We start from the raw sequence: 13,367 nt of genomic DNA, 5'->3' as shown, positions 1-13,367 counted from the left end.
GCTAATGCATACTAGACTTAATACCTGGGTGATGGGTTGATAGGTGCAGAAAACCATGGCACATGTTTACCTATGTAACATATTCCCCTCTCAGGAAAAATAGTTTTAACCAAAAACAATTCAGAATTTATTCCAGCCTTTTTTTTTTTTTTTAGAACCAACAAAAGAAAACTCCGAAGTATAGGAATACTGTTTTTTATAAGAATAAAAATTTTTTAAAAAGTGTAAGAATACTGTTTTATTTAGCTTCAAGTGCCTCAAGGAACTGTGTGCTTATTAGATTGTATCTCTCATAACATCTACCATGTGACTGGCCCATAGTAGACAGGAAGAATATTTATTAACTAAGTGAATGAACTTCATAGTTTTAGTTCGTAATTCTCACAAAGTAGTTGTCTTGGTGAGCATGAGCTGCTTCAGAATTCCCTCATGTTGCCCTCCTTGTCTTTGGACTTCAGTAGAAAAATTTTCAGCTGTTTTTCATGTCAAACTTTCCATAACTCAATTACTATACAGTCATATGTTATTAACTGATTGGGATATGTTCTGAAAAAATTTGTTTTTAGGCATTCTCATCATTGTGTGAATATTGTAGAGTATACTTACACAACCTTGAGATGTCATACTCTGCTGCACACCAAGGCTTTGTGGTATAGCCTGTTGTTCCTGAGCTAAAAACCTGTACAGCATGTTATTTTGGTCCATTGAAACACAGTGGTAAATATTTGTGTATCTAGACATAGAAAAAGTACAGTAAAAATAGCATATGATTATCTTATGGAATCACTGTCATATATGCAGATTGTCATTGACTGAAATGTCGATATGTGGCACATGACTCTACAAAGTTTCCTGAATTTGTTTGCATTTCTTACTAACTTGATTCTGCTATAGGTACACCAAACTTAAAGCTTTTATATAATTAAATGTGAATGACATTTGAATTACTTATAACCAGTAAAATGATTTACAGTTTTCAGATAGCCCTGAAAGCTTAGCACTTCAAAATGCAGATGGTCTCTGAATTCTGATGATTCCTGAATTCTGATGGTTCCATTTAGGATTATTCAACTTTAAGAATGGGTTACAGTTTCTATTGAATGTGTTTGGCTTTCTCTCTGTCCTAAAGTCAAAAAATCCTAAGTTGAATGATTGTAATTTGGAGACCATCTGCTGTGTTGCCAGCATTAAATATATTTTTGACTTACAATATTTTCAACTAACAGTGGGTTTATTGGGATGTAGGTGTAGCCCCAAAAGTATCTTGAGACGGGTCTTAATCCGTTTAGTTTATTTTGCCAAGGTTAGGGACATGCGTGGAGGAAATAAACATGGAATCACAGAAACAGTCTATGGCCTGTAACTTTCTCCAAAGATGATTTTGAAGGCTTCAGTATTTAAAGGGGAAAAGTGGGCTGGAGGGGAAATAGGGAGGGTACTGTTATCTACTTGTTGCAAGAGAAAAGGAGCAGGTAGGGGAGTAGTCAATTATGTATTCCTCTCAGCCTCAGTGATGGGCACTTTACATAAGATAAGGTGAACATAGAGTAGCTACCTGTGGAGATATTTAATCTTTTTATCTATAGGTGTCTGCTTAGGAACAAAAGGAAAGGCAGCTTCTTGCATGACTCAGCTTTCAGCTTATTTTTTTTCTTTTGGCATAGTGAATTGGGGTTCAGATTGGAGTTTTTGTTTTCTTTCACGTAGGTAAGTCAGGAGCATCCATAATTGATTGTATCCAAAGAGGTATGAAAGAGGTCAGAGTCAACAAATAAAAACAGATTTATATATTTATGTGTTTGAGGAGGATTAGTCATTCATTTTAGAGGACCAAATGTTTTAACAGTTTCCAAATGAACAGATTCCAAATCAGTTTAAGCATCATTGAAACATCAAATAAAAAACCTTGATAATGGAAAGAGGTCTCTCCCAAAAGAGCAGAGCTGCACATCAGTTTTACTTATTTCCTTAGACATATTCCTGTAGCTTTTTATTTAAAATGTCAGGTCTGCTTCGGTGCAATTGGTATGTCAATTGGTGCATCCATATTACCTCCCAGCCTGCCCAAACCACCCAAATTAGTGTAGCAAAGTGTTATTGGAAGCTTCACAGCTTAACTTTAACCTTGATTCCTGCTAGCCTCCAAAAATTCTTTGCTCTGTATGCAACTGAGTGGTTTTGAATGTTTATATAACAGTGTCCCTCACTTTGCAATACTATTTGGCACAGTGAATGTAGCTGTTAGCCTTCAGGCCATCATCTCCTATCACACCCTACCGTACCTGTTCTTCCAGTTAACCTTATCAGCAATGCAGACTTTTCTCTCAGTGCCCACCATCTAGGTCAGGGCTTGACCCTCCTGACTCTGCCTCCTAGCATTTCAGTTGCTGCTTTTCAGTTTCTGTGGCATCAGGAGTCTGATCTTTACCACTGTTCTCTAGTCCTCTTTCTTAAACTCCTTCAGCGCCTCCACTTGTCTTCTGTGAAAAGACGAACAACCTGCAGGAGAAATCCCTTTAGGACCTGGCATTGCCTGCTTCTCTGTCCTTTTCCTTAGCTCTTCACCTACTCGTACTCTAGGTATCAACCTTAAAGAACTATCTGTAGTTCTTCAGAAACTCCAAGGTAAACATGCTTCTGTGAACTAACATCTGCAGTTTGCTTTGCATGAATGCCTTTCAAGTTTCCTTTTCCTGATTACTTATTTATTTCACCCCATTAGCATGAGTCTGTGAGGGCAAGGTCCATTTCTTCCCCCTCCATTTTCGTTCCTAACGCAGACTAGATGGATGCTGAGTGGAAGCTGCTGGGTGAATGAGTGGAAGCTGCTGGGTGAATGAGTGAGAACCAACCAGATCCTCCCTATTGCTTTTTATGGTTGATTCCTTAGTCCCATTTCAGATGAACTGGTTTCCTTTCTTCTCCTTCTCCTTTGTTTCTCTCTTAACAATTTCCACATACCTCTGACTCAGTCCGTCTGAAGTACAGCTCTGCCTTGATCAAAACCTTCAGTGGATTATCATCTCTTGCAAAATCCTTTTCATGCTCAATATCATTTCCAGCCTTTACTGGTCAGTCTCTAATATGCATTTGCAGCTGTATTTCCCACGCTTCTCCTTGCCAACTCTAGACCAGCCTCTTGTCCATTCTTCTGTCATACTCTGCAGCATGCTATTTCTGTGGCTGTGTTCATATCATACCCTCAGATAGGTGTTTCATTGTCCCAGTCACTGCCTAGTGAATTAAAAGTCAAAGTGTCCCCTGCCCCACAATCAGCATCAATCTTCCATTCTGTATCTGTAAATAACCGCTTCTACGTTTTTCTTTCCATTATGGTATGTATCCCATTCTACTTTTTATTATAGCCTTTGGTTTTTGCTTTACTTTTGTGTATCTGTACCTAATGGATTATCCTTGAGATAACAGCTATATCAGTTTGAGCTTGAAAGCCACAGACAAGCTTGTCGAATCAATGGCTGGTGCTATTCAGTCAGTATGAATAGAGCATGTGCCTTGACTGGCAGACATCGGTTTGAATCCCTAATATGCCACAAATAGCTATATAATCTCTGCCTCTTCTTTCTTCTAGTTTCCCAGCTTGTAATAGGAAGATGATAATACCAAATTTGTAACATGCTTATGCAGATTAAGTGAAATAATGTATGGAAAGCATATAGCCAATGACAGAATTCAAAAAATAGTCATGATTACTGCTGTTACTATTACTATAGATATGTAGTCACCATCGTAGAAACATTGTTTTGTTTGAGCTTTTAGAATTGATGACTTTAATTGTGTGGCTAATTTCTAGCTGAATATAACTGAAGCTGGAAATTAACCATTAGCCTTACCATTAAATATAAAGCATTTTTTCGCTATCTTACAGTCTTTTATTATTACTTATTTTGGCATTACAAATTTTGCTGGCAACAAGGGTTGCTTGCTTCTTCAATTTTTCCAATAACAGAGGGCTAAACTGCTGTCAGTACTTGTGAAAAGAAGAATAATACCAAGCCTTAAATCCTATCTAGCCCAGTCTTTTCCATGCTATTTTGCAGTATATGGATTGAATTTCCTATGGTTAGAGTTATTGAAACCCGATATATGGTGTTGGAGGAAACAGTAAAATACCAGAAGGACTTCTTTAGCCTGCCAGTGGGCTATTCTCCCCCTCAGATTAACTTTTGTTGAGTATATACGTTCTATTAGAACTTGGATGGGTGGCACAGTCAGAATGCATAGTCTTTGTACCAAAGAACGTAGTAAAATTGAAGTCAACTAAGGACACGGACATCTAATTATATTATGCTTTTGTAAGTTGTTAGGAAAGATATAGTGCAGATTATTCTTAATTTGAATTAGGTGTTTTGTGCTTATTATGTTATTCTTTCTTAGATTTGAAATTATGGAAAGATGATTACCTGTGAGGAAATACCTAATTTTTTTACCTTCCTTTTTTCCAACCAAAATTATGAATAACTCATCGAAGAAAGAAGAAAACTCCGATATAGTCACCAAAAAATGACAAGAATTGATCATACATATTTAAAGCATATGTGTCATTTTCTGCACTGGTGAAAATAGATTGAGGAAATAGCACTAGAAATTAACTTAAGACCTAGACACTAGTAGAAGAATGACATATTACCAGAGACTAAAATACTGGAAGAAGACAGTGAATTAATATCAGTTTCACCAACTGATGATGATGGTGATGATGGTGGTGAGAACATTTAGTAGGCAAATTTTCAGGCCCTGTATAAGAGAATTAATGGTCATTGTTTCATGCTGCAGTTTTTATAAGAATCCCTATGAAATGCATGTTATTATTTTTACCTTTATTTTAGAGATAAAAATACTAGGGCTTCAACAGATTGTCTTACCCAATGTCACATAACTTGTAAAAGACAGAAGTGGGACTTAAACTGAGACCAGGCTAACCTACTGTCAGTCCTCTTAATCCCAGTGCTGTGCTGATAAGGCTACAGTCCTTCTTTCTGTAGGTGACAGTGAGGGCAAAGTTCTGAGAGTGAGTTCTTAAGTTCTTCTGTAGGAACACAGTACCTGTTGGTTAGAGCAGAGCCACCAACTAACCAGACCACCACTTCAAAGGCTTTAATGAGGGGGATTTACAGATTGACATGGAAAAACTCTTTGTAGTAAATCCTTTATGACAGTGACACCATTATAAGCTCCATCAGGAAGAAGAGGAAGATAGACTATGTGATTTAGATACTATGTTTCCTGAAAGCCGATTTCAGTAGAACCACTCTGTTGGCATTCCATGCCATTGCATGGCAATTTAAACTGCAAAGCATAAGCAGAGGAGAGTTAACAGTGTGGTTACAATTGGTGTATGTACCCCTTGATCCTAGATGGAGGCATTGTGTTAATAATCCCCACCTGGCTCTGCAAATGGCAGGATTCCATCCAACAATCTAGAGGAGGCTCTCTAACGTCCCTGAGGTCTCCTAGCAGACCCAGATCCTGTTTGAGTTTGGCCTTTCAACAATTTTATTATGGCTGTGGGTGCCTATTTCCAAACACCCACAGCCTATCATTATTAGTTATTCAATAACATCCCATTAGACATGTTCTTTAAGATTCAGCAAAATACCCAGAAGACTACAGATTCCCATAAAGTATTCTCACTGATATAGTTTGACCCTACAAACTAAACAAGAGAGTGAAAAAATAAAACACAGACACAAACATGAAAGTCAGCCTTTCTACTGAAATACATCTCACATTGGTCATGCAAGATTTATGTAATACCAAATATCTATTATTTCAGAAATGAAAGCACACATGGCTGCTGTGAAATAAGAACAGAAGTGAAATTTCATATTAAAAAAGGAGCTAATTCAAACAAGCATCAGAAGTAACACATTTGATTGGTTCTAAGACATTTTTACATTTCAGCATCTTGAAGTGGGAATTCTTTGTAAAAGGTGGCCTCTTACAAATACTTAGTCGTGAAGTGGTGGTAACATATAAGCCCCTTTTAAAACATAAGAGAGATGATGTCATTTTTGCTCAAATCTTCCTGGCTTTGAATCTCCATAAAATCCAAGAACCTTACCATAGACTACATGGCTCAGTATGATCTGGCCACTCACTGCTTCTCTAACCTCATTTCCCAGGACTTTTCCTCCCTCTTTTTTTTCTCTTTTTGTTGCAACCATGCTGGTCTTTCCGTTCTTAAATTACCTAGGCATACTTCTACCTCCAGGTCATTGCCCTTGGTGTTTCCTCTGCTGGGAATGTGTTTCCGCTGAGAATCCCATGGTTTATTCTCACATCTACTTCAGATATTTATTCAAGTCATACTTATTTAGGCTTTCTCTGGCCACCTTATCTAAAATTGCAGCATCCTAACATTCCCTGTCTACTGTTGTGCTTCATTTTTCTCTTTAGCATTTATTACCAGCGGACAGTTCGCATTTTTTATTTACCTTGCTTGTAGTTTGTTTCTCCCCAGTACAGTATAAGCTGTGGTAAAAACAGGGATTTTTGTGTATTTTCTTCACTACTGAATCTCCAGGTCTTAGACGAATGCCTGCTACAGACAAGACACTTAGTAAATATATACTGAATATATGAATAGCTACAATATAAATATAAAAATACATATATATGAATATGCCAAATATAAAAGAATAAATCAATGGATTACATGCTCAAAGGTTGATAAGGTGGGGAAGAGGGTAAATATTACACTAAGCCTGTCCAGTGGCTCATGGTCTAGGATTTGGGCATCTTGAGTTATAAACTTGCCTCTGTTACTAGCTGAGTAGAGTTTGCAGGTTAATCCCCTGGGCCTCCAGGTGGGACTACAGAGTATGGATGTTATAACCTCTCAGTTAGTTGAGGCTTCAGCTAAAAACCATTGAAAAATGAGGACCAGAACTGGGAATCTGAAGTAAAAGAAACCATATCTTTTAATATAAATATTATCACCAGAAATGGTGGTTGTAAGGAAAGTCTTAATACAAAAGACTTTGGACTTAATTTTTGCTTCAGTTGCCTTTGTTTTATAAATAGTGAAATTCTGAAGCCCAGGATTTGAGAGACTTAGCCAAGGTCAGGTGCTAATTGGTGGCCAACCATAGAACTGTACTCAACAACCCTGACTCAACCTGACTGAACCCCATGTTCTTTTTACTTTAATTAGTACACAGAGTAAATACTGGTGATTAAAAACAAAAAAGAGTTATATTTAGGCTGTTTTGGTATTTTGTTCAACTTAAATTTGATGAATTCACCTGATGGAAAGAATTCATAGATCAATTTATCTCTCTTTGTGACTTAATTCAGCTTCCAGAGGAGATTGGAAAACTTGAAGATAAAGTGGAATGCGCTAATAATGCCCTGAAAGCAGATTGGGAAAGATGGAAACAAAATATGCAAAATGATATCAAGTTAGCATTTACAGATATGGCTGAGGAGAATATCCATTATTATGAACAGGTAATTAGTGTTATTTGATATTGCTTCCTTTTAAAGTTATATTCTCATTTACTTTTGGTCTGTCCAATGTTGAAAGAGTGTATAAAAGAACAAGTGTCACATTCTAATGCCTCTGTGGTAGCTTGGTTTCGATGAAGTTGTCAGTTACCATTTGGTTTTGTTTATCCTCAGTTTGTTGTTTTGGATTTGGATTCTTCAAAAGCATTTGATAATGCTTTCTAATGATTCTCCTAACTACTCCTCTTTCCTTTCTCTTCTCCGTTTATGAAGAGTTTGCAAAGGAAGGAAAGGAGCAGAGATTTGAATGAGCAGAAAATCATTTCAGGGCCTGTACTCTATGTCCTTGCTATCCCTGTCTTCTGTAGCTATTCTGAAACCATCAACAAAGGAGCACACCATTCCATCAGCAAAAGAGTAACAACATCTTTTTTTAAGTTCATTTTGTTTTTCAGATGATTGTATTTCATTTTTTTACAACTGACTTTTCCTCAGAGAAGTTTTTTTTTATTGTAAACATACTTTTTCTAGAAAGTATATTTTAAAATAACATCTTTAACCTTATCTCTGGCTGAATTAATAAATATATGAAATTATTACATCAACAAAATTATGTCTTACAGCAGTGGTCCCCAACCTTTTTCGTACCAGGGACAGGTTTCATGGAAGACAAGTTTTCCATGAACCTAGGTGGGGGGCAGGGTTAGTTTCAGGATGAAACTGCTCTACCTCAGATCATCAGCCATTAGTTAAATTGTCATAAGGCGCACGCAGCTTAGATCCCTTACATGTGCAGTTCACAATAGCGTTCGCACTCCTGTGAGAATCTAATGCTGCCTCTGATCTGATAGGGAGTAGAGCTCTGGCAGTAATGCTCACCCGCTGCTCACCTCCTGCTGTGCAGCTGGGTTCCTAACAGGCCAATGACCAGTACCAGTCCGTGGCCCAGGGGTTGAGGACCCCTGTAATTTATAGTATATAGTGCTCATCAGTTTAAAAGAACTTTAAACTGAAATATTATGTATCTTGAAAGATGAACTGATATTAATGTTTTTATTCACCTAGAGTTAATTAAGCCCCTTCTATTAAGTTAATTAAGACATTGTGCCTGGCCCTGGAGAGACCACAGTATGCAAGACAAACACAATCCGTTTCTCATGTAGTTACAGCCAATGAAGGAAACAGTCACAAAGAGAGCATAATAAAATGGTATAAGGTTCGATATAGAAAGACATTGCAGGGGCATATAACCTAATCTAGAAAAAATAAGGATATGTTTATGCAGAGACCTGAATGATGAATAAGGAGTTGCCAGATAAGAGTGTGAGAAATGGAGTTGGAGCAGAGAAAACGCATGCACAAAAGCGCAGAAGGGAGAGAGAACATGTTCAGATAACTGAGGTTCTATTTTGGAGAAAGAAGGAGTGAAGGTAGTTTTGAATTGAAAGATTAGGCTGAAGAGTGCTTTATAAATTTAGTCTTTTACCTTTAAGGGAAATGGGAGCCATTGAGTAGTTTTCAGGAGGAAACTGACCGGATCAGACTTGCCTTTTGGAAAGATCACTCTGACTGTACATGGGTCGGAGTTAGGCAACACTGGACGTGATGAGACTAGTTAGGAGGCAGGAAAGGCAGAGATGTGAACTGACCTAGGAGTTTCATGTTAGTGGGCTAGAGATTATCGAACAGATCCGTGGTTTTGTTTTGTTTTTTAACTGGGTAGAACTGGAAAGACCATTTTCTATTTCTCCTTAATTTTTTATTCTGGTAACAACCGTAAGTAAATTCAAGTATCTAAAATGAGTTTCCCATAAATCTCAGGTTTTGAATGATATAAAGTATTTCTTTTTAATAAAGCACATTTATCAACATAAGGCTTTATTACCATTTAGCTGTTTAAATCCACAGAACTAACCTTACCTCTCCTTTATAGTAGAACTTGTCTACACTTACATTACAGAATTGTTAAGAAAGTCAACTTGTGATGAATAACAAAACAATAAAACCAAAATTTTAATTAAGATAATTTATAAGAAAATGCCTTAAATTAAAACATGCAGTTTTCTATAAATGATTACAAAACCTAAGTATATTAGGGTATAAAAATCACATGACAAATGCACTTAATATTATTTTCCTTTAAATGTTAAGATCTGCCAATTTTTCTAAATTTGGATTTTTTAAAAAGTGTTCATAACAGTTCCACAGAATTTCAACTAAAATGTTTGGGTTTTGACCTTACTTCTCACATAAAAATGTATTTTTTTTCAGTCTCATTGATTGAATTCTGTTTATACAAAGTGTTCCTTTCTTAGAAACAGCTAAATGAGCATCGCTGTGCTATATTGCAAATTTTGTTTTTCACAGCAGTTTCTATCAGTGTGTGATGTTTTTAACTCTTTCCCCAAGTGTACTACATTTCTAAATGTTACAAAGTATATCAAGTGTCCTCCATCTTAAATGTATAAATTTGGAGGGATCATTGTTTCTCTTTTGTATAACTTCCAGAGATCCTTATAGCTCCAATTGTTTGTTGAATTTTTTCCTGAGTGAAAAACTTCTAACAGATTTGGCACATCAGTCCAGTAAAACAAAATCAAAAAGTTGAAGCCCTTAAATGATCAAGGATTCTTAGCAGAAAGATTAAGGCCTAAACAGCAACAATCTGTCACTAACTATTAACATCAGAAAATCTCAGATATACAGGGAAGTGAAATGTTGGAAACATTTCAGGAAACATAAACAGGAAATGAGGTCATTCATTTCCTGTTTAATTTCATCACATTCTAATGGAAATACTTCTTTTTTCATCAGTATTCCCAAAATGGTCTATTCCTAGTGTGATGGATGAAACAGGGTATATATACATTTGCCTTTGGATTTACCTGTATTAAGTTCTGGTCACAGATTGTTTAGAAATTAAAACTTAAATATCAAAATGGCAGAGGGAAATTATATTATAAATATGTGGTATGGGTCTGTATCCAACGCCAGTTATTATCATATTGTGCAATAATTGTGTCATGTTATACTTAGAGGCATCTATTACATCTAAGAACGTGTAATAATCAGTGTCATGTTGTACTTAGATGTATGAATTTATTGGGAGAGAGTTGATTCTAAATCCAGAACAGGTGTCTCAAACGAAACTTTTACTAGGTGAAATGATGTTGTTCCCATTTTGTTCTGTATGACCAATAATTAAGGATAAATGTGTTGACTCTTTTTAAACAAATGAATAACAAAACAATAAAATTAAAAATCCATTTGAGCAGGGTGAATGATTTCAAAGTATATTGATACCCAAATAATGAAAGAAATGACTTCCTGCTAATGTGAAAGGATTCTAAAACAGTAAAACATCCATGCCCTGGATACAGGGCATGGATGTTTCTTAACTTTTTTCTTGAAGGTGCAAAAGAATATCTGCTTTGTTGCTGTCAATGCTGATGATGCTAATGATGAAGGCTTGGGAGCAAGTGATTCCTGGCTGATCTTATGAACTGGAAGAGCACATTCTTCTCAAAGCTTTATTTTAATATCATTGAATTCACTTGGCTATCCAATGTCCTCTTACAATTAGACTTTGAGGGCTTATTTGGAAATTCTGGCAGGAAAGTGCAGCTATTTAGGAACTGCTTTAGAATAGCTCTGGACTTGGCAAGAACTATTAATATAAAAGAGAACAATTACCTTTTGGCAGGACGAGCACAAAAAATGGGGAACCATTTACCCAGTCCAGTGAAATCACCTTTGTTATTAAGGAGGTGACAGCTCTGATGTCCTTTTGGTCATTTAATGTATTTAATGAATAGTATTTTGAGTTCCATATTTTTCATTTATTTTACATATGTTTCCACAGTGTCATAATTTTCTTATGATACGTCATACTAATGTATATTTATTAGCTTAGATAATAATAGTTAAACATTTGTTTTTTTCTTTTCTTCTATCATTACCATTAAAAATAATTATAAATATTAGCTTTTTGAAAACTTACTTGGTAAGAATTTCAAGAAATAAGCAGGTCTATGATTACTGCATTTCTTATTCTCTGTCTTATTTAAGAATGTCAGTTCCCTCATGTAAACTCATTTATGTGAGATTCTGTTATCATCAAAGCCCTGTGCTAAACACGGGGGTGGCGTGGCATGGGGAGAGGTGATCCAAATTCACACTTAAGTCTTGCTGTTAGGAGGCTAAAGTTGATTAGGGAAAAATAATATATAAAAATATTTATTCATTTATTTGATTAATACAGCCCTAAAGTTATTTTTTTTCTAATGGTGAAGTATTTAAATTAGTTTTTTTGCTTGATTGTAATGGATAGACTGAATAAAAGGTTCTATTCTTAGCAGATAACACAAATATATTTATATGGACATCTAGCAAGCAGAAAAACAATTCTAGCAAAGGAAAATTTCTGAAAGATTTTGAGGAAAAGAAAAAAATCGTTACAAGGGTATCTGTCTAGCCAGATGAACAGTACTACTAATGTTTTCTTAAAATCCAAGTCTAGTTATTTATGGCTCATTTAAAAATTACAGAAATTTTGTAAAAATAGATCTCACAGCAGTCCTCTAAAAACTAAGTATGAATAAGCACTGAGTGTCCAGAAGGTTCTTCAAGTGTAGTTTTATTTAGGGATTTATTTCTTGTTGTGTTGGGAAAATGGTGAAATAAATTCTAGTGACATGTTTGTTTGTTTTAAACTTAATACTACACTACATACTTCGGAACATTTTGTAGATTTTGTAAATATTTACTTGAAAACATCCTGGTCCAAATTAGGACAATTTCCAAGTATTCTGACCTTAAGAGGTTAAACTATATTGATAATGATGATAAAACTGCTACCTAAGCAAGATTTGGATGGATGGCATTTAGATTCCTGTCAGAAATTTCATTCTATTCAAAGCTGAAAATCGGAAAAAGTATTGATTTGTGCTCATCTGTGAGTTGAAAGGAGCAATGAGGGGAATAGTCTCCCTAGACTTAATTCTGATTAACAAAGAACTGTTATCTTAACATGACAGTTCCATCAGGAGACAGTACTATTTTCAGAATCTGGGAGGTGAAAGCAAAGGAAGGAAAACTTGGCCATTCTCAGTCATATTTCCTAGAATTTAGTGAAGTAGCTTAAAAAATTAGAGAAAAGTTAATTATACTCTAAATGAGAATATGACTTGAGAGGAGTAGACAATTCTAAAAAGTGAAAAGAATGAAGCAGGTAAAGAATCTGACACAATTATACCTGTGGACCATGGATCGTGGAAACAAAGATGATAGAGGAGGATACAGTCAAGGAGGAATACAGAAAAAAAACAGGCAATGTCAGTGAAAGCATATGTCAGGAAGAAGAGAGTTTTGGGGGAAAAAATGTGAAGAGCTTCCAAACAGTACCAGAGTCAAATGAGAGTAGGTATGAGGAGCATCTTTGGAAGCAAGAAAATTAGGAATTAATATGTTATCAAAAAATTAATAAAAATGAATTCCTAGTGGAAACTGTGTAACGGAAACTAAGAAAACAGAATTAACTCATTTCTATTTCACTGCTGTTTTCTCCACAAAGGAGAATGAAAGTATAAGATGAAAGGATTAGGCAAATACAAATAAAAGTTAACTAAAATCCAATACATTTGAAGAAGTAATAAAACAAAAACTATCCATTGCTGCAAAAAGAGATGGCTGGGTGTCTTCTGTTTTTCAGTGAGTGGTGCAAAAGCCCACCCTTTACCAACCTGAAAGCAGTACTTACAAAGCCCCAGTTGAAGCTCTTAATTCTAAATTTACTCATAGAAGGAAGATTGACAGACCTTTACTTACCCAGGAGAAATGCAGGCCATGTTACTTTCCTAGGTGAATCCTAAAATTACCCCCAGAGAAGGTTTTCGACAATA

At 35.7% G+C, this 13,367-nt stretch overlaps 1 protein-coding gene across 1 annotated transcript in view; it reads left to right on the top strand.

The window, feature by feature from the left end:
* SNX7 (sorting nexin 7) overlaps window positions 1–13,367 on the top strand; it is a 102,476-nt gene that overhangs the window by 73,577 nt on the left and 15,532 nt on the right. The window contains exon 8 of the mRNA XM_054449080.2: window positions 7,318–7,470. Within this exon, the coding sequence (XP_054305055.1) occupies window positions 7,318–7,470 (153 nt within the window). The remainder of the gene's footprint in view (window positions 1–7,317; window positions 7,471–13,367) is intronic.

Source organism: Pongo pygmaeus, chromosome 1 (genome assembly GCF_028885625.2).
Source record: "Pongo pygmaeus isolate AG05252 chromosome 1, NHGRI_mPonPyg2-v2.0_pri, whole genome shotgun sequence".
Taxonomy (NCBI): domain Eukaryota; kingdom Metazoa; phylum Chordata; class Mammalia; order Primates; family Hominidae; genus Pongo; species Pongo pygmaeus.
Note: the sequence above shows the minus strand (reverse complement) of the source record. Positions and strands in the feature narration are given on the sequence as shown.